A 25,327-nucleotide genomic window follows, 5' to 3' on the forward strand; every position below is an offset into this window, starting at 1 on the left:
GTGAAACAGCACCTGAGTATCAATGTCCCACCTTTGCCACAAACCCTGGAACTTCTCTGAGCAGGTCCCTGGAACTGCAGCCTTTTGAGGAATCGAGCAGCTGACAGCTTCAGTTTGTCATGGAGGATTGCAAATGACATCACTCAATGCTAAGAATAAATGTCCCCTGATCCCTGAACACCAGAGTGAGCCCAGGGGGGTCCTGGGCTCCCCATCCCTGGCAGTGCCCAAGGCCAGGCTGGACACTGGGGACAGTGGGAGGTGTCCCTGCCATGGCAGGGGAGGCACTGGGTGGGATTTAAAGTTCATCCCTACATAAACCATTCTGTGATCCCACAATGCCACAGAAAGTTTTAATTTTGGTTAAAGCCAGGGTTGACTGCACTGCCATGGCTTTGGGCTGTCCCAGTTTCCCCCTGCCAGACCCTGATGGGCCCTGCAGTGCCCAGCTCAGCTCTGAGCATTATGCAACCACTGCAGCCTCCTGTGAGCTCCTGAGGTTCCAGAAAATACCCTGAGACAGTACACAGCGGCCAAGGGCTCTAGGAATTCACAAGCAGCAGAGCAGCAGAATTCAGATAAGCTACAGATTAGATTATGAGGAGCTGCACATGTCCCTCACAGCTGCAGGGCCTGACACAGCCACAGAGCTGTCCCAGCCCCCAGGGACATCCCAAAGCTGGACCCTCCAACCCTGCCCTGCTGTGGGACAGCCTCACCCCCAGTGCTGGGGCAGCTCTGGGTGTGTCAGTGAGAGACCAGGAGCTGTTGGAAAGGGCCCAGAGCAGGGACACGGGGCTGGGGCAGGGTCAGCAGGGCCCCGAGGCGCCCTGGGCAGCCCAGGCTGGAGCAGCCTGAGCTCAGAGCTCCCCGGGGCTGCAGCTCCTCCCGAGGGGCAGCGCAGGGACAGCTCCGAGCTCTGCTCTGGGACAGGGACAGCGCCAGGGAGCGCCTGGGGCCGGGCCGGGCCAGCTCAGGCTGCACAGCAGGGAAAGGCTCCTGCCCAGAGGGTGCTGGCACTGCCCAGGCTGCCCAGGGAATGGGCACGGCCCCGAGGCTGCCACAGCTCCAGGAGCCTTTGGCCGGCGCTGCCAGGGATGCCCAGGCTGGGCTTGGTGGGCTCTGGGCTGGCACTGGGGGGTCCCTGGGGGTCCCTCCAGCTCAGGATATTCCATGACTGCCATCCTGGGACTCCTGTCTGCCTGGAAACACCAAAATACACAATATACAGCTTTGCTCTGGGTGGATGAGCTTTAAGGTCCCTTCCAAACCCAACCCCTCTGGGTTTCTGTGGCTCTGAGAAGGCTGCAGGATCCACCAAGCAGCAGAATGGACAGCACGAAACAGAAATTCTCCTTCTTCAAGTACAAAAAGCACCACAGGACAGCATTTGAGGGCAGAATGTGATCACAACATCGGCTGCTTTGTTTGTAAAGGCCAGAGCACTTCCAAACATCCCAGATTACTCAATGCACTGAATAGTTTGGGGAGTGTGTAAGGACTGAGACTGCCAAGGCACCCTGAAGGTCAAGTCCTGTTTCCTGAAAGCCCAGACAAGCATGGAATGAGCATCTAGCCAAGAACACCCACCACATGGATTCCACATACTGAGGAAACAGATGCAAGAAATTAACAGCACCACAAACTCTGGAAACTCGTGCAACAAGAAATGGCCAAGAGTTGAGCAGTGTCCCACATGGAGGGGAAATCAAAGCCCAGCTCCTGCCCCTTGGACAAGGGAAAATCCTCTTCAATGCCCTGGGAGCCCAGGTGTTCAGCAAGGAGGTAAAGAATGCCTAAAGGTGTTTGCAGCGCAGCCCAGGGTGTGGGGAGCAGCATCTGAGAGCTGAGAGCCCTGCAGGCAGCCCAGAGCCAGGGAATGGCACACATCCTCATCCCCAGCACCAACTGGGACACCACCTCTCCCACAGGCTGCATGAAACTGCATCTTGGCAGTAATTAACAGGCTGAGGGATAATTACTCCTCTGAATGAACTCATCTTCCCACGGCAAGTGTCAGATGCATTAAACTAAACTGCTCCCAAAGAAGATACATCACAAGGATAATGACAATACTGACTTTATAACCTTTTTGAGAGTTGAGAGGATGAAAATCTCATTTTTAAAAACTCATTAACATCTTTGTCTGCCTTCTACAGATAAGATAGGAAAATTTACAGGACATGTGAAATTTATTTTTTTTTCCAGGAAAGAGCCTTAAGGTTCTCCCCAGACAAAATGTGGCTTTTTCTCCTGATTAGTGACATTTTCTGGGACCACAACTGGGATAAAAACACCCCAAATGACACTAAGGAAATATCAGTGGTGGAGATCAATGAGAGCAGGCATCAGCACACAGCCACAGCCACTGCTGCCAAAGCACCTCAAAGCCCAAACCCCAACAGAACAACTGCAGGGAAAGCAGGATGGAATCATTTTATTATAATTTTTATAATAAAAATTATTTATGAAGTATAATTATAATAGTTAAATTTAAAAACATTTAAATTTATTTAACTTTTTATAAAAAGCACAGACCCTCAAAAAAACCAGTCATAATCTGAAGGTTGTGAGTTTGATCCTTACACAGAGCACCACTAAATGTTGGTTTGGTTTTGTTTGTTTTTGTTAGGGTTGGGATTGAAAGTGTTTGAGATGGTATTTTGTGTTTGGACTTAGATGTTTATTATTTTTACAAATATTATAGTTTTATAGGTTGTGAGTTTTATAGTATTTTATTAATAAGCTATAAAATGGTTTTATCTTTATCATTATTTATCTTTGTAAGTTTTTTAAGGAAAAATTATTTCATTAAGAAATTACATTTCATTCATTTTATTTTTAACTTCATAACTAATTATTTTTTAACTTAATTACTTTTTAACTTGGTCATTAATTTTTATAATAAAGCAGCAGGATTAGGTTTTAAGCCAGGTTTTACACCTCAGCTCCCTAGGTCTGAGATTCTTTGTAGTGCTACAAACACACTGAGACCCCCATGACCAGCCAAGAATTAATTTCAAGCCCTATGAATTATTTAGTAAAGAGAAAAATTCCTGAATCAAATATACAGCCCCTGGAAAAACCTTTAGAAACTACAGTGAATATTCTTTCACTAAAGGCTGCAGCTCTCATGTGACAGAATTTCAGTAATTTCAGAATTTCAGTAAGAAAGGCAAATGCCAGGCTTAGACCAACAACTCCCCGGTTTCACTGGGAGCTTCCATTTCCAAAGTTCATTATTTTTTATAATTAAAAAGAACCATCAAGAAGCCACTTCACTGCAGTCAGTCCTGCAGAATTTCCACGGGACAATTTCCTTCTCCCCTCCCAGAACCACCTGCAGCCAAACACTGCAGCCAAATTTTGACCTGCAGCCAAAGCATTTCCTGCTCCCCAGCAGGAGCCCAGGAGGGTGAAGGGATGACCCCAGACACACCTGCAGTGTGTGTGGTGTAGGAAGCAGTTCCTGGCACTCTGAAGGACATTCATTTAATGACAAATTATCCTTAAGTGTGAGCAATAGCTCATTCCAAGTTTGCCCAGGATATTGATGGTTTTGAGGAGCTCAAAATTCAAGGCTAAGAATAAAATTAGAGAACATTTTCTCACCTGTAGCTGCTGCTGCAAATGGGTGATTTCTGCAATTCTGAGTTCTCTGGATTTATTTGTACTTTCAATTTCTTGTCTTTGGGTCGACAGCCGACACCTGATATCCTGAAGCTTCCCCTCCAACTGGTTCCTTTTATCATTCTTTAAAAGAGAAGAAAAACATCTATTTAATAAAATTTTTAACCAAAATGTTCATGTTCAGTTGTGCAAGTCTGGATCTAAAAACTTCTTCTAAACACTCGTTTTTTAAACTCATTTATGCCTTTAGCCTGTCCTCTACACACGAGATAGGAAAATTTACAGGATAGTTGAAAAAATTTTTATTTTTTCAGGAAAAAGCTTTAAGGTTCTCCCCAGACAAAATATGGCCTTTCCTCCTACATAGTGACATTTTCTGGGATCACAGCTGGGATAAAAACACCTCAAGTGACACTAAGAGAGATACCAGTGGTGGAAATTCTAGAAAACAACCAGAGCCAGGGCAGTCACCACCAGGCTCTGCTTGTGTGTGGAATTTGCAGGGCAGCCCTGATGAGGGGAGAATGGGGCAGCTGACTCCATCCTATTAGAAGGTTAATTAATTCCTTTATTATACTATATTATTTTGTATTATGTTACACTATATTATGTTATGTCTAAACTGAATCTGTCAAGCACTCAACTGCACAACTGCACAGCATTTTGTGACTGTCAGTGACAGTCCTGACATACACACTCGGACCTGATAGGCCAAGGAAACAAAATATTATTATTTGGATAAATAATCTTCATATTACATTTTACTTTTTCACAAAAACAGGCACAGCAAATGAGATAAGAATTGTTTTTCCTTTCTCTGAGGTTCAGAGAATGCAAAACCCAGAAACGTTCCTGGGAAGAATTGTGCCTTGCTTTTCTCTGTGAAATGTGGTGACACCTGTGTGTTTGAGCTGCTGCTTCACCACTCACCAGAGCTTCCAGCTCAAACTCCAGGGTTTTCTTCTTGGCCTTGAGCACCACGATGTCCTCCTGCTCCTTGTTCCTCTGGTTCAGCAGCTCCTGCCGCCGGTTGCGCTCCCACTCCAGCTGCCTCTGCCTCTCCAGCTCCCGTTTGGCAGCCTGCAGGGTAAACACCAACAGCTGTGAGTCTGGCAGCCTGCAGGGGCAAACCCAACAGCTGGAATTTGGGCTGTTCTATGCTGAAATTCAGTCAGAATGTTGGTACAAACTGGGGCTGCTCTGGGCTCTGCACACACACATTGCTCAGGGGCTGCTTCCTGGAGCAGCAGGGGATGCCTTGGGAAGGCTGACCTAGACCAAAGACCAGACAGAGCTCCAGAATAAAGCAGGGATTCATTCAAAGCATCTCCTCCATGGATGCACCTTGGGCAGCACCAGAGCCCAGCCAGGGCTGCACCCAGGATGAACCAAAATGGCCCCAAAATGCACGGCCGGGCACGGGCTCTGTCCCTGGGATCAGTTCTGCTCCATTTGCACCTTGCAGTTCATTGTCCCATTCCAGCTTTAGCCCTGTAGTCCCACCCTGCTTGTTTTCCTCTCTTCAGTTCAGCATTATTTATACTCCTGAGATTTGGATCATTTGTCCTTGGTGCCCAGCTGGAGCAGGAAATTTTTTGTCTCCCTGCTCACCATCCCCTCATATGACCCACACACTAAAGCAGCACAGAGCCTGAAAATATAAAAGCTAAACCTGAGGCATCACAGAGGTGACTGAACAGAAACCCCCTCTGTTTTCCAAGATCCAGTTTGCTGATTCAACAGTTGTTTAATACCAGGAGAACTCTCCAGGACAGATTCCAATCTCTTTCCAAGCTCCAACATGAGACCCTCTGCAGCTTTGCAAAGAATGGCCAAGTGTTTCTGTGCTGAACCTATCATGGTTTGGCAATGGGAGAAAAAAGGAGATTTTTGGGTTAACCCTTAACCTTTTTGTGTTTCCTTTAACAAACTAAAGGCCAGGTTGGATGGTGCTGCCTGGTCTGGTGGATGTAATCCCTGCCCATGGCAGAGGGTTGGAACTGGAGGATCTTTAAGGATCTTTCCAACCCAAACCATTCTGGGACTCTATGAAATGAACTCAGCCCTGGAAAATCATGAATGTTGGATCATTCACACACATCTTAACATCAAATATAGTAATATAACAGTGATAATAAATATTATTTTTAAAGAAGTGAGAGGTCAGGAGCATGTTGTCCTGGATATCAATGTCTCATCCATTCATTTCATGAGACAAATGAAGCAAAAACTGCCCGTCCCTTGCCTTTAACACCCCCAAAAATTTTAATTCTTGCTGTAAAATTTTGCTCCCCATCCTGGCAGCAACACATCAAGTGCCCAGCACTCACCTGGATGTCCCCAAGCTGGGGCACTGTTGGAACCCTGGTTACTGAGAATTCCAGACTTTCTGTGCTGCCAGGCACTGACCCCCAGAGAACACTGCACTGACCTGAGGGCCTGGAGAAGCTTCCAGAATGGAATGACAGAGCTGGGATTGTGGGGGTGGAGTTTGAATAGAAGTGTGTGATATCACAGGGTGGGAAACTCAGAGTTGAAGGGTTTAGAATACAGGAATAGATAGAAAGCAAGATGGAGGTTTTGGGGTGGAGGCTGCTCCTTCTTCTTCCCCTTCTTCTCCATGGGTTTGGGTGGTTTTGTGTCATTAAATAAAAAGTCCCCGTTGTGGGCATGGGTGGTTGGTATTGGGTTAAAAGTGACAATAACTGAGGTGTCATTTCTTAATTGGACAGTTTATCCTTCAAAGGCCTTGGAGAGAGAGACAGGGCTCCATTTTTAGTTTGTTGGAGTGAAGTGCTGCAGAACTCAGGGTTTGTGAGACTGTGACAGAGATAAGAACTGATAAACATCTGAGTCCCTGTCGGAGCCCAGGACATTGCTCTGGCTGTCCTGGAGGACACGAGACCCTGACGGGGGGCTCAGAGACCTTGGCATGGAATCAGAAACACCTGTGCCTTCGATTTTAACCAATGGAAACAATTCCCAACTTTGTGTGAGGATTTACAAGCCACAAGAGTTTGAGTAGAATGATAGTGAATTTATCACAGGGTGAAGAAGTAGAATTTTGGGGATTTAGAATGGGGGTTCAAGAGGCAAGATGGAAGAACCTGGGCGTGTCCTGTCGTTCTTCCTCTTCTTCTTGGCCTCCATCTTCTGCTATGATGGTGGCACTTTTGGATTGGTTTAGAGTAGAGACAAACTGTCTAACATAGGTGATAGGTATGGGAAAATCATTGTAAATAAAGTACATGTAGTTCTTAGTGTAAAAAGGTAACACCACCCTGGGAGTGGTCAGTGTGGCACAACCCAACCTGCCGGACAGATCTCACAGGTCAGAGAAAGAATGTAACAGATAAGAAAAAATAAAAAGCCTTGAGAACCAGAGCCCAGGAATCTCAACTTCTTCTTCAGTCGTGGGGCTGGGAAAAAAAGACTCTGTAATACCTCAGGAGCCATTTCAGCAACACAAAACCCGAGAAGTCCCAACAAGAAACTGTCTCATATTTGTTGGGGAAGATGAAACAGGAAAGCCTTATAAATTTGATTGCCTGGCAAAAGACTTTGAGAATATGGAAACTATAAGAGAGACTGAAATGAAAGCAAGCTTTGAGATACCTCAGTTATTGAACACTGGAAAACAATGGTGTGGCTGGCTGAAGGTGATCCCCTTTTGATGGAACAACACCCTCTGCTTGCAGACAGGCCCAAGGGTCAGAGCAGACCCTACAGCTTGGCAGAAGGGCCCAAAGAGGAGTTTTTAGGGTTTAAAATGTAACACAGTATGGTAATGTAGTGATTCTTATAGGCTGTATGGAAATGCTGTAGGATTTGTATATTGTACTGGATTGGTTAGTGAGAAATAGAATATTCAACACAGAAGAAGATTTATTGTATTGTAACGGGAACCTCGCTCTCTTACCCTTTTACGCTCTGACTTTTTTTTACTCCCTTACTCTCTTTCCCTCTCATCCTCTCTCCCCCTCTCTTCTCTCAGTCCTGCTCTGAGCTGTGTTTGGCAGCTCCCAGCAGGGCCCTGCACCCAGGCCCTGTGCAATAAACCCCAAATCCCAGCAGGGCCCTCTGCAATGAACCCCAAATCCCAGCAGGGCCCTGCACCCAGGCCCTGTGCAATGAACCCCAAATCCCAGCAGGGCCCTGCACCCAGGCCCTGTGCAATAAACCCCAAATCCCAGCGGGGCCCTGCACCCAGGCCCTGTGCAATGAACCCCAAATCCCAGCGGGGCCCTGCACCCAGGCCCTGTGCAATAAACCCCAAATCCCAGCAGGGCCCTGCACCCAGGCCCTGTGCAATGAACCCCAAGTTCCTGACCTGGCTGCAGAGATCTCTGTCTCCATCTGTCCTACCCCCGACACTCCCACACACATTTCATCCCGACCCCGGCTCAACGAGCAGCCCAGAGTGCAGAGGGCCCTGCCCTGCTGTGCTCCCGGGCTCACCTCTCTCCTCTCGATCTCCTTCCTCCTCTCCTCCTCGCGCTGCCGCTCCAGCTCGCGCTGTTTCTCCAGCTGCTTCTCCAGCTCCAGCTGCCGCTTGCGCTCCTGCTCCTGCCGCTCGCGCTCCTTCCTCTCCTGCTCGGCCCTCTCGAGCTGGGCCAGCCTCTCCTGCTCCTTGCGCTGCTGCTCCAGCAGGGCCTGCCGCCGCTTCTCCAGCTCCAGGTTACCCCGCTCAAAGTTCTCCCTCTTCTTGTCCTCAAACGTCACTTTGTGCACAGAAATGTGGGGGAAAGGGCTGTTAAACGCTGCCGCTGATTTAGGAACAAACACAGCACAGAGATCCAAAGGGATCCCCAGCAAAGGGAATCCACCTTCCAGCAGGGATAGCCCCACACCTCCCCACTAGGATAACGGCTCCACAGGCCAGCCTGGGGATCAGTGTGGGAAATGGATTTGTAGAGAGCTCTCAGGGCCTGACAGAAGGCTCAGAGTGCATCTGTATGCAAACTCTGAGATAAGAAACGCTGACTTTGAAATGCCATGGAATAGGACAGACATTGCTGAGAAAGAAATGGAGCTGGAAAAATGTTTCAGAGCATGGCCTTGCAAATAAGACTGCTTTGGAGAAACAGAACTATGAAAGTTTGATGTTGCTGATCCCCTCAAATCACATCCTCAGCAAACTAAGGAGGGAATTCCCATTCCCATTCCTCATTCCTTGCCTTTAACATCCCAGAAATTTTAGTTCCTGCTTTAGTTCCTCAGGCCTCCAGCTCTCTCCACAAAGCTCAGCAAGGGCAGTAATTTAGATAACCATTCTCCAGCTGATCCTCCATGAGGACACAGATCTGGAATTCCTCTGTACATGGGATAACAGCAGCAGTCCAAGAGCCAACACTTCTATTAGTGCAAAGAATTCAGCTGCTGACATCATCAAAAGGCCATTATGCAAATGAGCAGAACTTAAAGTTGCTATTCTCATTAGATTACCCATTAGTGTCAGGAAAAGAAATGGTTTAGGTTCTTGGGCAGCTGAGCCCAGGAAGTCTGGATTCCTGCAGATCCACATCCTCATCCCCTACTATCCTAAAGAATGGCCTCACTTCCAGCACAGCTTCCCTGACATCCCTCTGCAGTCCCAGGGACTGTCCTTCCTCCTCCTCACTCCTCAGCACCTCCATCCAAATGGTTCCTTCCCTTCACCTTCTGTTCCTTTTCACCCCCTCTGTGCCATTCCCAGAGCCCAAAGTGCAGGTTTCTGTCCCTTGTGTGGCCAGCATGGACATTTGTGGGATGCAAGGCCAGGGAGAGCCCACACTGCCTTCCCAGTGTGCACAGCTGGACACATCAGCCCCACACCTGCTGAACCAGCTCAGTTCTTGTCTTTTCCAGTCTGTGCCCCTTTCCAGCTGCCAATTCCCTGTTTCTTTAGTTCTTTTCCTGGAACTGTTGCAATCTGTATTGAGCCCTACATGTTACACAGACTGCAAGGAAATCCCAGCTCTGTGGGAATGCTGGGATCCTCCACAGAGCACAATCTGTGTTGAGCCCCACATGTTACACAGACTGCAAGGAAATCCCAGCTCTGTGGGAATGCTGGGATCCTCCACAGAGCACAATCTATGTTGAGCCCCACTGTTACACAGGCTGCAAGGAAACAGCTCTGTGGGAATGCTGGGATCCTCCACAGAGCACAATCTGTATTGAGCCCCACATGTTACACAGACTGCAAGGAAACAGCTCTCTGTGGGAATGCTGGGATCCTCCACAGAGCACAATCTGTATTGAGCCCCACTGTTACACAGACTGCAAGGAAACAGCTCTCTGTGGAAATATTGGGATCCTCCACAGAGCCCAATCTGTATTGAGCCCCACTGTTACACAGACTGCAAGGAAACAGCTCTGTGGGAATGCTGGGATCCTCCACAGAGCACAATCTGTATTGAGCCCCACTGTTACACAGACTGCAAGGAAACAGCTCTGTGGGAATGCTGGGATCCTCCACAGAGCAGCTCAGCCAAGCTTTGCTCCAGCTAAGGCAGAGGATGAAGGCAGCAGGAATTCCTCCTTGCACTCCTGTGCCAGGGCTGCCTGTGTGGGGAGTGCAGGAGATGAGGAGCCTGAAGGCTCTTCCCATCTCCAGTGCCACCAAGCCCAAGGATCAGGCACAGGAATGAGCTGGACCCAGCAATGTCTTGGTTGTGCCTCTGACCTTCCCAAACTGCTCTGGAGAGACATTTCTCAGTCAGGCCATGTTTCCTCCCAGGCTGTGACCTGATGGGAAACCCCTGTGGGAACAGCACAGTAAACATCCCTGCTTTCCCTTGCTCACCTGGCAATTTCTTTTCCAGTTGCTGCTGCTCCTCCTCCAGTGCTGGTTCTTCTGGTAACCTTTGGTCTACAGACACTGAGCTGGCAGCAGAAATGCCACTGCCAGAGCGGACTCTTCTGCCAAGGAAACAGCAATTGGGGGTGCTTAACAGAAGCCAGGCTACCCAAATTATTTATGATTTAATGATGAGATCAAATTAAATGCAGTGCTGTACTGTTTCATGGTACTCAGTGCTCATCCAGTGCTGCCCAGAGGGTCTCACTCAGGCGTTGCCTCAGGAGAACAGCATTTTCCAGGATCCCAGCAGCTCACTGGTGAGCTGAGAACCCCAGTCCCAAATTCTGCTTCCAGATGGGTTCAACCCTGTCCCCAAGATCTCTCACTTGGGGGGAGATTTTTCCCCAGCCAGTCTGGGGCTGGAGAAATGCTGACTTAAACTATAGCAAAAACAGCAGAGACAGAGGAAGAGCTCACTATAGTGAAGCTAAAAGCAAGATCCCAGGTGGAATACACAAATATTGGGAATCTTCAGGAGGACACCTGAAGAACTCAGTATAAAAACACTTCTTTTCATTGCTGTTACTTTCTTCCCATCTATTTCTCCCCAAAGAAGTGAAATGGAGCAGGAGAAGTGATGAGTGACCCCACTGCTGCCAAACCCAGCTGTACCCAAGAAGGTCTGGATGCAGTGCAGTGCAAATCCATCCTGGAATTCCAATACATTCTGACTGTTCTACTGAACTTAAATCTAGGTTTCTATGGCCAGACTGAGCAGGCCTGGAAGGTGTGCCAGCATAAACACCCACCCAAACTCTGGTCTCACAGGGCAAAAGGAGAGGGGTCACTGTTTAGTTCCTGTGCTTGGCACTCCCAGAGCCATCCCAAATGACACACAGAACCATCCCAAATGACACAGAACCATCCCAAATGACACACAGAACCACACAGAACCATCCCAAATGACACACAGAACCATCCCAAATGACACACAGAACCACACAGAACCATCCCAAATGACACACAGAACCATCCCAAATGACACAGAACCATCCCAAATGACACACAGAACACACAGAACCATCCCAAATGACACACAGAACTCAGGAGTGAGACTCCCAAGGATGAGCAGTTACCTAAATGAAGGTGGGATGTACTCTGGGGGCAGGGCAGGAGGCAGTGGCTGGCCAGACATGGCCACATCAATGAGGTGCATAGCCAGGATAAACTCCTCAGCTGTCAGCTTCCCATCTTGATCAATGTCAGAGAGATTCCTTGTTAAAGGGAAGGGAAAAGTAAGGAAATTATTAAATATTAGAAATCACTGTTCAAAGGCATTGTTTCAACATACACAGTTCCAATTTCATTCAAATTTTCACTATTTTTTCCACACTACTCTGTTTTTTCGACACAAATGAAAAGCAAACCCCAAATGCGTCCCTATTTCCCCCGTTTCTCATGGCTGTCTGAAATCCAGCCCTGCAGCCACAGCTTCTCCTTCTCCTGCTCTGGTGCTGCCAGGAGCTCGTGCCAGAGAAGGACCTTGAAGCAGTGGAGTTCTCTTGAGCACCTCATGAACGCCCAAAGGAAGCAGCTCAGGTGTTGGGCAGAATGTTAGGTTTGGTCTCCTTCTCCCTGGAGGCTCCTGGCTCCCATTCCAGGGCACCCACTGGCAGTGAAATCAAAGCCATTGATGTCCTAGTCCTGACAAGCACCAACCCACCCTGACATCATGCACATACTGAAAATTACAGACTCGTGTCTCTGGATGGCCCCAAAGCAGAGCCCCAAGAGAGGCACAAGATGCTTTCACTCCTGTTAAGGTGGTGCTGGACAAAATTAACAGCCAGGGACAGCACCAGGGAGCAGCTGGAGTGGGCAAGGGCAGAGTTAGTTGGATTTCAGGGAAAGGTTCTTCCCCAGAGGGTGCTGGGCACTACCCCAGGGAATGGGCACGGCCCTGAGGCCGCCAGGGATGCCCAGGCTGGGCTTGGTGGGCTCTGGGCAGGGCAGGGCTGGCACTGGGGGATCTCTGGGGGTCTCTTCAGCTCAGGATTTGTTTCTCCAGCATGCTGCACTCTAATCATGCAGGGAAATCTCCCAAGATACTGGGAGAACCCAAGGGAAGTAAGTGAAAAATCCTTCTGCAGTCCCAGGGCACAGGATTTTGCTGATGGGGTTTAAGTTTGGGAGACAATCCCAGCCTCTCTGCATCCACACCTGTGGCACTGAACTGCTCAGGCTGGAGCTCAGGCACAAGCCAGGAGAGTGGCAATGCAGCATGCACAGAAATGAGTGATCAGCTCCCAGGACAGCCCAGAGGCTGAGCATCAACTGCTCCCTTGGAGTGCCTGTGCCAGGGATTCCAGCCCCAGCACTGGCAAACCTCAGCCCGGAGCAGGGCCCAGAAAGGACCAACAGGAGCTGGAATGTCCCCTCCCCATCTCAGTGCACTGGCAGCTGTCACTGTCCCCCTGAGTGAGTCCTGGTGGCAGCTGCCTGCCCACACAAGCACTCCAAGGCTGGCAAAGGCAGAGCATTTCTTGGTTAATCATCTGCTGGGGGACCGGGCTGGTTTGTTTTTATCCCTTTGTCAGGAAACAGAGATGGCAAGAGTGGTTTTTAATTTATAACACAACTGCCAGTGCTTTGCAAAGAGAGCAAGGGCAGCTGAATGGCCTTGTCAGAGTGGCTGCAGCACTGCCATCCTCACACTGAGCCCCTGGGCCAGCTCCAATGCTTCTCAGCAAACACTCCTAAAGGACAGGAGTTAATGAGGAACAACTTCCCACGGGGCAATAAAAACATAATAAAGTTCAGCAAACAACAAGTTGGAAGGCAAAAGGGAAGCTGAGACAAATGCCTTTAAAATCCATGATTGTACATGTCCCTGGGAAATCAGCCCTGCCATACCCATGGAAAGGGCACAGAAACCCCACAGAAAGTGTGGCTTGGGTTAAGCACCCTGTTCTGCCACCTGTGCAAAGGTAAATTCCCCTGGTGCTCTGTCAGGGGATGGGGAAGGCACAGGATGCTGAACATCTGCTCTGCCTAAAAACTCAGCACTGAAACACAACTTCCAAATCACCACACAAAAGATGTTTTGGAACACAAAAGATGCTCCTGCTGCTCTTGTGGAATACTCCTAGTAAAGGCATGGAAGTGCAGGTTTTGTTTATAAAGTTACACAGGACAAAGAGCAACGTGTGATTTATCAGTGAGACTGAAAAGGGAGAAAACCCCACGGGCTCCAGGGCAGAGGTTTCAGCAGAGTTTGTGTTTTGATGGAAATGGAAACATTTATTTACCATATTGTAGCCAGCTGAGCCTGGGGTAAACTGGACTGCATGAGAATTGTTCTTGCTTGGGGACCTACAAGGGAAACAAATAGTAACAAAACAAGCAAGAGATGTGAGCAGCAGAACTTGGCTCCCCCAGTAATCAAGAAATAACACTTCAGTTCTGCACAACAGCCACAGAATCCTACACTGGGCTGGGTTGGGAGGGACCTCACAACCCACCCAGTGCCACCCCTGCCGTGGCAGGGACACCTCCCACTGTCCCCAGTGTCCAGCCTGGCCTTGGCACTGCCAGGGATGCAGGGGCAGCCCCAGCTGCTCTGGGCAACCAAATCCCTCAGATTAAAACCCAAGAAAGCTCTAAACCACAGACATGCACCAGAACTGGCAAAATCAAGCAGTTCCAGTCTCTCCCTGGAACTGCTCTCAGCAGTGGGTGCATCATGGCAATGGTCCCCTGAACAGGAAATAATTAGCATTGACTCTACGATTGCAGAAGGCTGATCAATTGTTTAATTAAGCTATACTATATTATACTGTACTATTAAGAAACTCGTAACTCTTACAGACTGTCAGATACAGCTTTAATCTAATTGGTCAATCTACCTAAACCCTATCCAGTGTCTAATTAAGGAACTGCCTTTTGGTAAACAATCTCCATAACACATTCTACATGAGCACAACAGCAGGTGCAGCAAATGGAGATAAGAATTGTTTTTTATTCTCTCCTCTGAACTTCCTTACAGCTTCTCACATCTTCCCAGGAAGGGAAAATCCTGGCAGAGAACTGTGTCTCTCTCTGTTCAGAGGATATGTGATTACCGCATGGGTGAACCAAGCACTGGAAATGGCTGCACAAGTTTTCACAGAACCCACTGTGCCCTTTTCCAGAAACATTTCCCAAGGTCAATTTTGCAGAAAATAAAGGAGAGATGGTGCTAAAGTGATCCCAGCTGTGATGAGTATTTGCTTCTAAACAAGAGCATTGACCACTTGGGAGATTAAAAGAGAAAAACACTGATGAGCCTCTTCCTATGTGAACAACACCCTCAGAGGCATGAAATTGGCTCTTGGAGCTGGAAGCAGGGAGACAAGAGAAGCTGTGCCAGTACCTGTCAGGTGCCCACTCATGGTTTTGTCGTGGCTGTTGAAGAGCTGCCGGTACTTGAGGCGTGAGGACTGAGGCACAGCCCACTCTGCCACGGCAGGAGAGCTGCAAGGAGGGCAGGGAGAAAGGGACAAGTGGAGATTTCATCTCAGAAAGGTCATGGAACAATCACAGAGCCACAAATCACAGCAGGGTTAGGGCTGGAGGGACCTCACAGCCACCCAGTGCCACCCCTGCCATGGCAGGGACACCTCCCACTGTGCCCAGGGCCCAGCCTGGCCTTGGGCACTGCCAGGGATGCAGGGGCAGCCCCAGCTGCTCTGGGCACCCCGTGCCAGGGCCTCAGCCCCTCACAAGAGGCTGAAGGGCTGCACTGAGATCAAGTTTTGTCCTGAAAATGTTCTTGCCCCCAGTTTTTCTGGGAGGGTGAGGAGGTTCTGAGGTGTCCCTGTCCCCTGGCAGTGCCCAAGGCCAGGCTGGACACTGGGGACAGTGGGAGGTGTCCCTGCCATGGCAGGGGTGGCACTGGGGGGGCTCTGAGGTCCCTCCCAACCCAAACCATTCCATGATCTAATATTCCCTGCTATATTTCTGAAACCACCACAGGTTTGACCTCTTCTCTGCAAACATTATCACAATTCAGTCTCTTGGAAGATGGTTTTTGTTTGTTTGTTTGTTTGTTTAAAGTGTTTTCCTTTTTCTTTACTGGCAGAGAATGAAGGAACCTAAATTGTTCAGAGGAGCTACAAGATTTTACCTAAACATGTAGCAAGAAAAGCAGAGTAACAATTTACTCTATCTTTAACTGTTTCTCTTAGCCAAATAGAGCTATTGGAGGAAAACAAATGTAAAATATCCTGGAAATATAGAAAAAAAAAGGTGTGAAAAAGCCACACTTGAATGTAAAGGTTCTCCTAATGGAACAAGTGAGGAATGTAATATTCCCAGTTTTAATCCATTCCCATAACAGGCTGAGCTCATTTGCAGCTCTGGTTTCCCAGGCTTGATGGCTGAGAAATCCTAATTCTGAAAAACAAGGAGCAGAATTTTTCTGCCTTTAGGCACAATCAAACTCTGTCCTTTTTCTGACCTTATAAACCATTCTCACATGACAAGACACAAACCAGTGTCTCTATTTCTATTTTTGATTTTCAAACCCTTGAGCTTTAATAATATCCCTTCATGGGAGCAAAGCAAAACCAAGCTGCCCCTTCAATAATGAAAATAAGAAAAAAGGCCAAATATTTAATTTTTACCCATAGGAATTTCTCCTCAGTTTTGCTGGATTTAGGGGTTCCACACATTTTAATTTCTGTGTTACACATAAATTATACCAGAGCCTCCCTATTCTGTTCCTGGCCAATTTAGGTTTCAGAGAGAAAATGAATTGTTTTGAAAGACTTTAAATTATTTGGAATCAATACTGCAAATCAATACTGAGTAGTGTCACTTATCTAACAGCAGGGCAATAGACAAAGCCTGCAGAAGGAAATGAAAATAAAACCAGATCATTTAATTGTGTGCCATCCATTTTCCTCTTGCAAAAAACCTGTGCCATGGATCTGTGAGACAGATGATTTATAAGGACTTTGGGAAATCCCTCTCTTAACTCCTCTTAGGAAGTTTTAGATCCATTTTTTTAAACCAGAGTAAAACCCTTTATGCCCAACCAGATGTTTTTATAGGCCTTGGAATAATCTAAAAGCCCTTAAAGTGATTTTTCACACAGAACTTAAAGAATACAGAAGAAACAGTGATGTGGAGTGCATTTAAAATATGAGATCTATGAAATATTTTGCTTTTAGCAATTACCCAGCAGTTGCTAATTTTAAAAAATGCATTACTTGTGTTGCTTTCCCAGTACCAGGAGTGTCTGTGCACGATGCAGGTTTTGTTTAGAGAAGCAAATGCTGTTCTAAAAATCAAGTGAAGATCATGTCATCACTGTTAATAGTTAATTACTTCATTTCCATGATTCCCTGCTCCTGGAGCATTAAAAGGTGCAGTAAAGCCACAGCACCCCGTGCAATCCTGAACCTCTGCAGAACTGATTTCTGCCAGAACTATGATTTCAGACGGTCACTTTGGGAAAGGGAAGGAGTTTTCCCAGCCCTGGGGACCCAAGCTCTGTGCCCCAGCCCCACCTGGCCACGTCGAAGGATTGTGCCTTTTGCAGCTTGGCATTGAGCTGAGCTCCCGGCCCCGAGCGGCTGAAGGAAGAACTCTTTGGCAAAGTGGCTGGGAAGAGAGAAAACAGGGATTTATTGCTGTTCACAGTGACCCAGGCAATCCCCATGACATTCTGTCACTCCTACATCCAGTACAAGCACTGTGGCTCTGATGGGAACTTCTTAACAATATAAAAATCAGAATCCAGCGGGATGGGGGGGAAACACAAGGGCACTTCCCTCTTATCTTTTTACTTCCACAGCTTTATGGAAACCCTGTTGATACCAAATGATATTTTGGCACACGTAGTTCAGTATTAAAGTCACCCTAACAGACAGCAGTGCAAAGAGATGGGAGAGGCCCAATTTCCAGGCAACAGCTTCCTGGCAGGTTCATTTCTCCAAGTGCTGCTTGATTTTCTCACCACGAGGGACTCCTGCGGGAGGCCATGTCCACATTCCTCCTTTTAGCTCTTCTCCAAGTGTGCCAAGTGGGCTAAAGCAAAGCACAGTCCTTCCCCAAAGGCATCACTGGAGAGGCCAGTCCCACGGGTGCCAGGAGTGCAGGGGAGCTGTTAGGAGCAGGAGAAGAGAGTGAGAGCGGCGTACCGGGGCGAGCGAAAGCAGGCAGGGGCTGGATGACAGCAGGAGCTCCGTTAGCCAGGGGAGGGACGGCGGCGGGGACAGAGGACACCAGCGGGGGGGACATCCCCACCACCGGGATGGATGCCATGGGCACCGGGGCCACGCTGCTGAGGGATGGCATGTTGGCAATGCCCCCGAGACCTACGGGCGAGAAAAGCACACGTTGGTTCTGACGCACACCGAGACGGCGCCCGCGGGGTCACCGACACCTCCAGCGGCTCCTCCCGAGCCCGGGACAGCCCTCCCGGCCCGGGGCGGCACTGCGGGGACAGGGACGGGACACGGGGACAGCCCCAGAGCGGCCCAGCACTGCCCCCAGCTGTCCAGCAGCATCTGCTACAAAGGGAATGAACTGGGTGCCCTGACCGGAGAGACGAGCAGCCCCAGGGAGGAGCAGCAGCCCCAGGGAGGAGCAGCAGCCCCCAGGGAAGAGGAGCAGCAGCCCCAGGGAAGAGGAGCAGCAGCCCCAGGGAAGAGGAGCAGCAGCCCCAGGGAGGAGGAGCAGCCCCAGGGAGGAGGAGCAGCCCCCAGGGAAGAGGAGCAGCCCCAGGGAGGAGGAGCAGCCCCAGGGAGGAGCAGCAGCCCCCAGGGAAGAGGAGCAGCCCCAGGGAAAAGGAGCAGCCCCAGGGAAGAGGAGCAGCAGCCCCAGGGAAGAGGAGCAGCAGCCCCAGGGAAGAGGAGCAGCAGCCCCAGGGAAGAGGAGCAGCAGCCCCCAGGGAGGAGCAGCAGCCCCCAGGGAAGAGGAGCAGCCCCAGGGAGGAGGAGCAGCAGCCCCAGGGAGGAGGAGCAGCAGCCCCCAGGGAGGAGCAGCAGCCCCAGGGAAGAGGAGCAGCCCCAGGGAGGAGCAGCAGCCCCAGGGAAGAGGAGCAGCCCCAGGGAGGAGCAGCAGCCCCAGGGAAGAGGAGCAGCCCCCAGGGAGGAGCAGCAGCCCCCAGGGAGGAGCAGCAGCCCCAGGGAAGAGGAGCAGCCCCAGGGAGGAGCAGCCGCCCCAGGGAAGAGGAGCAGCAGCCCCAGGGAAGAGGAGCAGCCCCAGGGAGGAGGAGCAGCCCCAGGGAGGAGCAGCAGCCCCAGGGAGGAGCAGCAGCCCCAGGGAAGAGGAGCAGCAGCCCCAGGGAGGAGCAGCAGCCCCCAGGGAGGAGGAGCAGCAGCCCCCAGGGAGGAGGAGCCCCCCAGCTGTGGGGTTGGTGGGATCCCTGGGCTGGGATGAGCCAGGGCAAAGCTGATGGAGAGCACAGGGTGAGAGGCTGAGGGCAAGCACAGCTGCAGGAACCAGGGGGTTAAGGAGGGCCAGTGGTGCCAGGGGAGGAATGAGGGGTGTGCAAACAGCTCACATCAATCTACAGGCAATGAGAACTTTGGCTTTGTGGGGGCTCATTTCATTCTGCCTTTTCTCACTTAACCCTGAATTGGCTCTGCCCAGTTTCATTGTCTTCTTCCAAAGAATTTTATTTCTGACTGTAAAACTTGTGGGGTTACAGTGGATCAAACCACACTGCTGCAAGCAGTTTATCAGATACTGCTCCCTTTCCTCAGGACATTTAGATGGGATATTGGGAATGAGGAATTGTTCCCTGGCAGGGTGGGCAGGCCCTGGCACAGGGTGCCCAGAGCAGCTGGGGCTGCCCCTGCATCCCTGGCAGTGCCCAAGGTCAGCTTGGACAGGGCTGAGAGCCCCTGGGACAGTGGGAGGTGTCCCTGCCATGGCAGGGGTGGCACTGGAGGGGCTTTAAGGTCCCTTCCAACCCAAACCATTCCAGGACTCCCAGGCACCAATAACCCTGAGCCACAGCAAAGACTAAAGCAGAAAGGGAAAGATCCCCTCACAACAGGACCAAGAGGTTTGGCTTTATTGGGTTATTTTATTTGCTTATTTTCCTTTCCCCATCCCATCTTCCCAACTCTTCTCCTATAAATGATGGTGACTTTGGCAATACTTCACCCCAGCAGCTCCCACCAGAGCAGCACTGCTCATCAAAGCAGATTGTAAAAACTCAGGAACAACAGAGCAGAGATCCAAAGCTGGAGATCCAGTAATGCCAACAGTTTAACCACAACTCCAACCCTTTGGAATGCACTAGCCCTGCTACCTGAGCCATGTTTTGTTTGGAGCAATGCAAACGTGAAGCAAACAGGAGCTCAGCTCAGGAAAAAGCCCAGTGCAATTCCTCTCAGTGCATGTGCAACACCTGGGTTTGAGTCCATGTGCTTTTAGATGCACTTTTCCCCAAAATTTTCTTGGAGAAACTGCAGAAGACCAATGGAATTGCTGCAGTCCCAGGTAACAATGAGGAAAATGGAGCAGAACAGGAATCTTACCAAATCCTGGGGCAGCGGGCAGGGCGAGGGGCGGCTGCTTCATGACGGGCGGCAGCGCGGCCGGGAGCTGGTACCCCTGCAGCTTCAGCTTGATGAGCTTCATAGCTATGGAAAACTCCAAGGGATCCATCCTGCCATCATTGTTCATGTCAGCTAGAGCCCTGCAAAACACAGTGTTGGCACAGTTACAGCCTGCAGTGAGCAACTTCAGGCCCTGCCCCAGGAGCAGGATCACATGAATGGGGATGTTCGAGCCTGAGGAAGGGGCTGGAGCCCAGGAGGGGCTGAGGGAGCTGGAAGGGGCTGCAGAATCCCTGAGGAGCTGGAAGGGGCTGCAGAATCCCTGAGGAGCTGGAAGGGGCTGCAGAATCCCTGAGGAGCTGGCAGGGGCTGCAGAATCCCTGAGGAGCTGGAAGGGGCTGCAGAATCCCTGAGGGGCTGGAAGGGGCTGCAGAATCCCTGAGGAGCTGGAAGGGGCTGAGGCTGGAGCAGAGGAGGCTCAGGGGCCCTCGTGGCTCTGCACAAGTCCCTGCCAGGAGGGCACAGCCGGGGGGGTCGGGCTCTGCTGCCAGGGAACAGGGACAGGAGCAGAGGGAGCGGCCTCAGGCTGGGCCAGGGCAGGCTCAGCTGGGACAGCAGCAGCAATTTGCCCATGGAAAGGGAGCTCAGGCCTTGGCAGGGGCTGCCCAGGGAGCTTTGCCGTGCCCATCCCTGCAGGTGTGCCCTGGAGGTGGCACTGAGTGCTCTGGGCTGGGCACAAGGTGCCCATGGGGCACAGCTGGCACTGCATGGGCTGGCAGGGCTTTGCCAGCCTCAGGAATTCTGAGATTCTCACTAATTTCCCCCCAAAATTATGCCAGGCTAAAACCAAGACACTATTTAAACCTAAGAACTCCTTGATTTCTTTCCTTGTATGATTAACAAATATTTTTGAGGTTGCTTTTCAACTCTTGGAGGAATTACAACGAAGCATCCAGAACAAATGCAGCTGCACAAAAACTTTGCAAAATCACCCCAGTGAAAGCACAGGGTCCTAAAACAGCACCACAGAGAAGTGAATCACTGAGTCTGCAAATCTGTACTTTAGCTGCACTTAACATAAAACATTCTTTAAATCTGTGACTCCCCTCAGCACTGCTCCATCTGGGAGTGTGCAAATGTGTTTTCAATTAAACAATAGCACTCAAGATGAAACATTGAGCCTAGGCCTTGAATAGGCTTTCAGGGAAAGGAGTCTGACTTAAACAGTCTGCTTTTTGTTCCTTGCCTTGCTAGTTAAGAAAACCCAGCTCAGCAGGGAATAGGGTGGGAGCCTGGGGGCAGAGAAGCAGGAAGGAGAGTGTCAGTTCCTGCCACTGCACACCAAAATCCCTGAGTAAATGCACATCAGGAACAGAAATAGCTGCACACTCACTTCTGAGCACCATGCTTATTTCTTTGCATTTGTTTGAAGAATTAAGTACAGATTTCATGACTGGAATAATACAGATTTGAAGTTCATGCATTTACTTCTGTGTCATGGGTGTGGCCCTGGGGATCAAATTCCTCTCAAAGAGAGTTTTTGTGCAGCTAGGTGGGAAGTTATCCCAAAAGCACCCCAGTGAATATCAGCTATTTATAACTGATACACAAGGAGACAGCCAGGTAAAGGTAGTGGCAAAATGGAAATCCTCCTACTCCAAAAAACCCCAAAACATGCAAGCCCCATGGAGAGGCAGATCCCAGCAGGGAGCAGCACAGGTTTAGATCCCCAGCAGCATCAGAGGCACTCCAAACCTCTCCTGAACTCCTAGGAAAGGATTTCCAGGGGTGCAGCTGCCTTAATCCACCAGTTCTGATGCCATGGGGCTCAATAACAGCATTAAAATCTGGGAGAAGCATTTAAAGCAAGTCTGGAGAGGACACTGAGACACAGATACTGAAATCCTTCTAAAGCATGTGCTGCACCTGTGCCTGGACAATACTGAATCCCAGAATCCCAGGCTGGTTTGGATGGGAAGGGATCTTAGAGCTCATTTCATCCCACAACTGCCATATATATATCCTTGATTTATAAGATAAAAACCTTTTATTAATTCTAGATAGATAGAATTGATTAATTAATTCTATTAGACACTCAGTGGGTTCTATCCCTGCAGGAAAATTCAGGAACATAAAGATCACCCTGTAGGAACCTTGGCTCTCCAGGCACCATTTCCTGCTGGAACACAGCAAATCTTTGCATCCTACATGGGAAACATGAATTCCCCAGCATTCAGCAACTCTGCTGTGCACCAGTGGCACTGCTCTCATTGAACTCCAATTCACATCAGCAGCTGTAGCTTTTCATTCAACATCTGACCTTCTGTGAACTCCTTTACTCTACACCAACAGCTTCATTATTGAAATTGCCAGCACAAATATCAGTGCAGAGAGTTCTCTGCAGCCCCCAGAATTTCTCCAGTTTTACAGAGTGCAAAGAAAAAGCAGCTTTTGTCTGACAAACTCTTCCTGCTAAAATAGGACACATTTCCATTTCTAGTTGCAGAAGTTGGTGTCAGGCTGCTGGATTTTACTGTGAAATGCAAGGAGCCAGCAAATTCCACCTAATTCCACTCATTTCTGCTCCTAATGGAACTGGGACAATGTGGTGCCCTTGCATTTGTTTCATTTGTGGCCTGGCTGGAACCAGTGCAGGGTAAATGGATTAAACACTGACTAAATATTTATTATCTTCTCTAGGCCAGGCCTGTGCTCGTATTGAATACAAGAGCTGCAGTGGGCTCAGCACCACCCCAGGGCTCAGTGCTGACAAATCCTTCCCCATGCATCTTTTCCTCCTCCCTTCTCTCACCTGTTCTGCAGAATGAAAAGCCAGCTGAAATACTTTTGCATGTATGACGTGCAGAAACTGAACACAGGCACTTTTCCCACCATACATGCTGCAATTAGCACACAAACCACCTACCCATGCAAGCAGCCCTGTGCTAAGGCAGGGATCACAGTGCAGTTCCCAAAGCTGCACTGGTTCAGCTGGAAATTCAGCAATTCCCCCTGGGCTGCACAGCCCCAGGTGAGGCACAGGCTCAGCCCCAGCAGCACCCAGGTCTCTATGGATGGGTGCCTGTGCAGGAATTGCCAGGATTACCCCCCTGTGATGCAGGAAGGTGGGAAGGGAAGCAGCTGTGAGGAACAGGGAGGTGTCACCCGGTGCCTCTGTGCTGACACAATCAGTAACCAGGAGCAGGGAGAGCAGCTGGCTGTGATTATTTCAGCTCTCCTTTCACTGCAGGGGCCAGGAGATGCTCTGTGAGCCCCACTCCTCAGGGCTCTCAAGCAAGGCAGATTATTCTGCTTAAGCACAGTTATCTCCCAAGCCACTGCAGGCCCAGTCAGAGCCCAATTAGAGGCTTTTAATTGATCCCCAGCCTGGAGGAGTCTGAGCTGGTGAAGGGCAGAGCAGCACAGGAGCTGCCATGGCAGACCATAATAATTCACTCTTTTGCTCACTGACACTTCTTTCCTTGCATGAGGACTACAAGGGACACAGGAATTCTCCATTTTAACAAAAACTGCTGTTTTGAAGGACTGTGCATTCTGGGGAAGCTTTTGTGGGCCCAGGAGTGAGGCACTAACCAGATTTATTCAGATTTATTCCCGGTGTCCCCCAGCTGGGAGGGACCCTCCAGCAAACTCAGGCCAGGCTTCTCTCTCACTGTCACAGTCAGCCAAGATCAGCAGAATGACCCAGAACAGGAAAACACCTCCAGAGCAGCACAGACAGACAGACAGACAGACAGTTCTTCAGGGACTGCCCTGCATCCCTGGCAGTGCCCAGGGCCAGGCTGGACACTGGGGACAGTGGGAGGTGTCCCTGCCATGGCAGGGGTGGAATGGGATGAGCTTTAAAATCTCTCCCAACCCAAACCATCCTGGGATTTCCCAGATCAGAAAATGATTTTTTTTTTACAAGTTTCTGTAAACAGTTTTACAAGTTGTATGAGTTGCTGTGAGTTTTACAAGTTGCTTTAACTCAGAATTACTTCCCTTCCCTGAGCACTCCTGCACCTCCCCTTCTCTCCCAGTAACAATCAAATGCCACCTCCCAAAGCCCAGCCCAGCAATTCCAGGAGCACACACTGATGGAAGAGCAGCAGCTCCCATCTCTCACAGATTGCAGGCTCATTACTCCAAAACTCCCCCTCCAAAGTACTCAAGGATCTGTATAAAGATTTTTACTTAAATATTTACTTCATTTCATTCTGACTTGTCTGAAAAAATAAGAGAGAGAGGAAGGAATGTCCATGAGTTGCTCTATGATTTAGAAAGGCAGCCTGAATAAGTTTTAGTTCAGCTTCATTAACAAAAATGTGCAGGTCTTGTCTCTATGACAACTCCAGAGGGAGTGGAATGATTCCCTTCCTCTCCAGAGCCTGGAAAACTGAATAATTCAGAGAGGAAGAGATCCTTAGTCAGACTATTTACAACTGTTTGGATTTGTTAGCACCTATTTAAAGCCAAGGCCTAGGGAAGATTTTTGGAGAAAGGATGTCTTGTTCAAGACAAAACTTCTTTCCTTGTTTAATTCAGAGGCAAGAGAAGCTCCAAAGGGACATTTGAGCACTCACTGAGGCTTCAGCAAATAAGACAACCAGTCCAGCTTTGATATTTGTAAGATGAAGATAATCAGAAAAGAAAAGAAGCCCTTTATTTAAAAGCCATGTAGGTCTGGGCATGCAGATTTCAAAAGCAATAAAATAATTCTCCTCTTTCTCCTGTCAGAGCAAAATTCAGCCTTTAACAGTCCTTAACTGCACTAGAAAGGTTTTGTAATGGTAATAAACTCCTTCTAAATAGCTCACAGAGGAAAAGGGAGCAGATTCCCCCAAAGTTCTCTATCCCTCTCACCCAATCCAGAATGAAAACCACTTTTAATTCTGTCTCACACCAATATCTGTGCTGGTAGTAATATTATTAATGCCAAGCATGAATAATCATGGAATGATGGAATGGGATGGGAGGGCTTTGGAGTTCATCCCATGCTACCCCTGCCATGGCAGGGACACCTCCCACTGTCCCCAGTGCCCAGCCTGGCCTTGGGCACTGCCAGGGATGCAGGGGCAGCCCCAGCTGCTCTGGGCACCCTGTGCCAGCCCTGCCCACCCTGCCAGGGAACAATTCCTCATTCCCAAGATCCCACCCAGCCCTGCCCTCTGGCACTGGCAGCCATTCCCTGGGTGCTGTCCCTGCACACACAGGTCCAGGTCTGGCAGGGTCAGAGCAGAATTCCCTTCATTCCTGCAGGAACATCTGGCACTGTGCCAATGTCTGTGCTGTGGAATGGGCACAGATTTGGATCTGGCTCAACTCACCAAGGAGCGACAAAAAATTCCAGTTT

At 49.4% G+C, this 25,327-nt stretch overlaps 1 protein-coding gene across 4 annotated transcripts in view; it reads right to left on the reverse strand.

Moving 5' to 3' along the window:
* The window catches only part of ITSN1 (intersectin 1), a 113,875-nt gene that overhangs the window by 59,206 nt on the left and 29,342 nt on the right, over positions 1-25,327 (reverse strand). For 3 of the 4 annotated variants that reach the window (XM_063180248.1, XM_063180255.1, XM_063180270.1), the window contains exons 5-14: positions 19,951-20,111; positions 17,599-17,775; positions 16,966-17,059; positions 14,826-14,926; positions 13,723-13,786; positions 11,551-11,688; positions 10,418-10,533; positions 8,089-8,351; positions 4,561-4,710; positions 3,613-3,753 (exon numbers count right to left, since the gene is read on the reverse strand). In XM_063180248.1, coding sequence (XP_063036318.1) covers positions 3,613-3,753; positions 4,561-4,710; positions 8,089-8,351; positions 10,418-10,533; positions 11,551-11,688; positions 13,723-13,786; positions 14,826-14,926; positions 16,966-17,059; positions 17,599-17,775; positions 19,951-20,111 — 1,405 coding nt within the window. The remainder of the gene's footprint in view (positions 1-3,612; positions 3,754-4,560; positions 4,711-8,088; positions 8,352-10,417; positions 10,534-11,550; positions 11,689-13,722; positions 13,787-14,825; positions 14,927-16,965; positions 17,060-17,598; positions 17,776-19,950; positions 20,112-25,327) is intronic. The other variant, XM_063180262.1, reaches the window with a different exon arrangement.

The sequence above is a fragment of the Melospiza melodia genome, chromosome 2 (genome assembly GCF_035770615.1).
Source record: "Melospiza melodia melodia isolate bMelMel2 chromosome 2, bMelMel2.pri, whole genome shotgun sequence".
NCBI lineage: Eukaryota > Metazoa > Chordata > Aves > Passeriformes > Passerellidae > Melospiza > Melospiza melodia.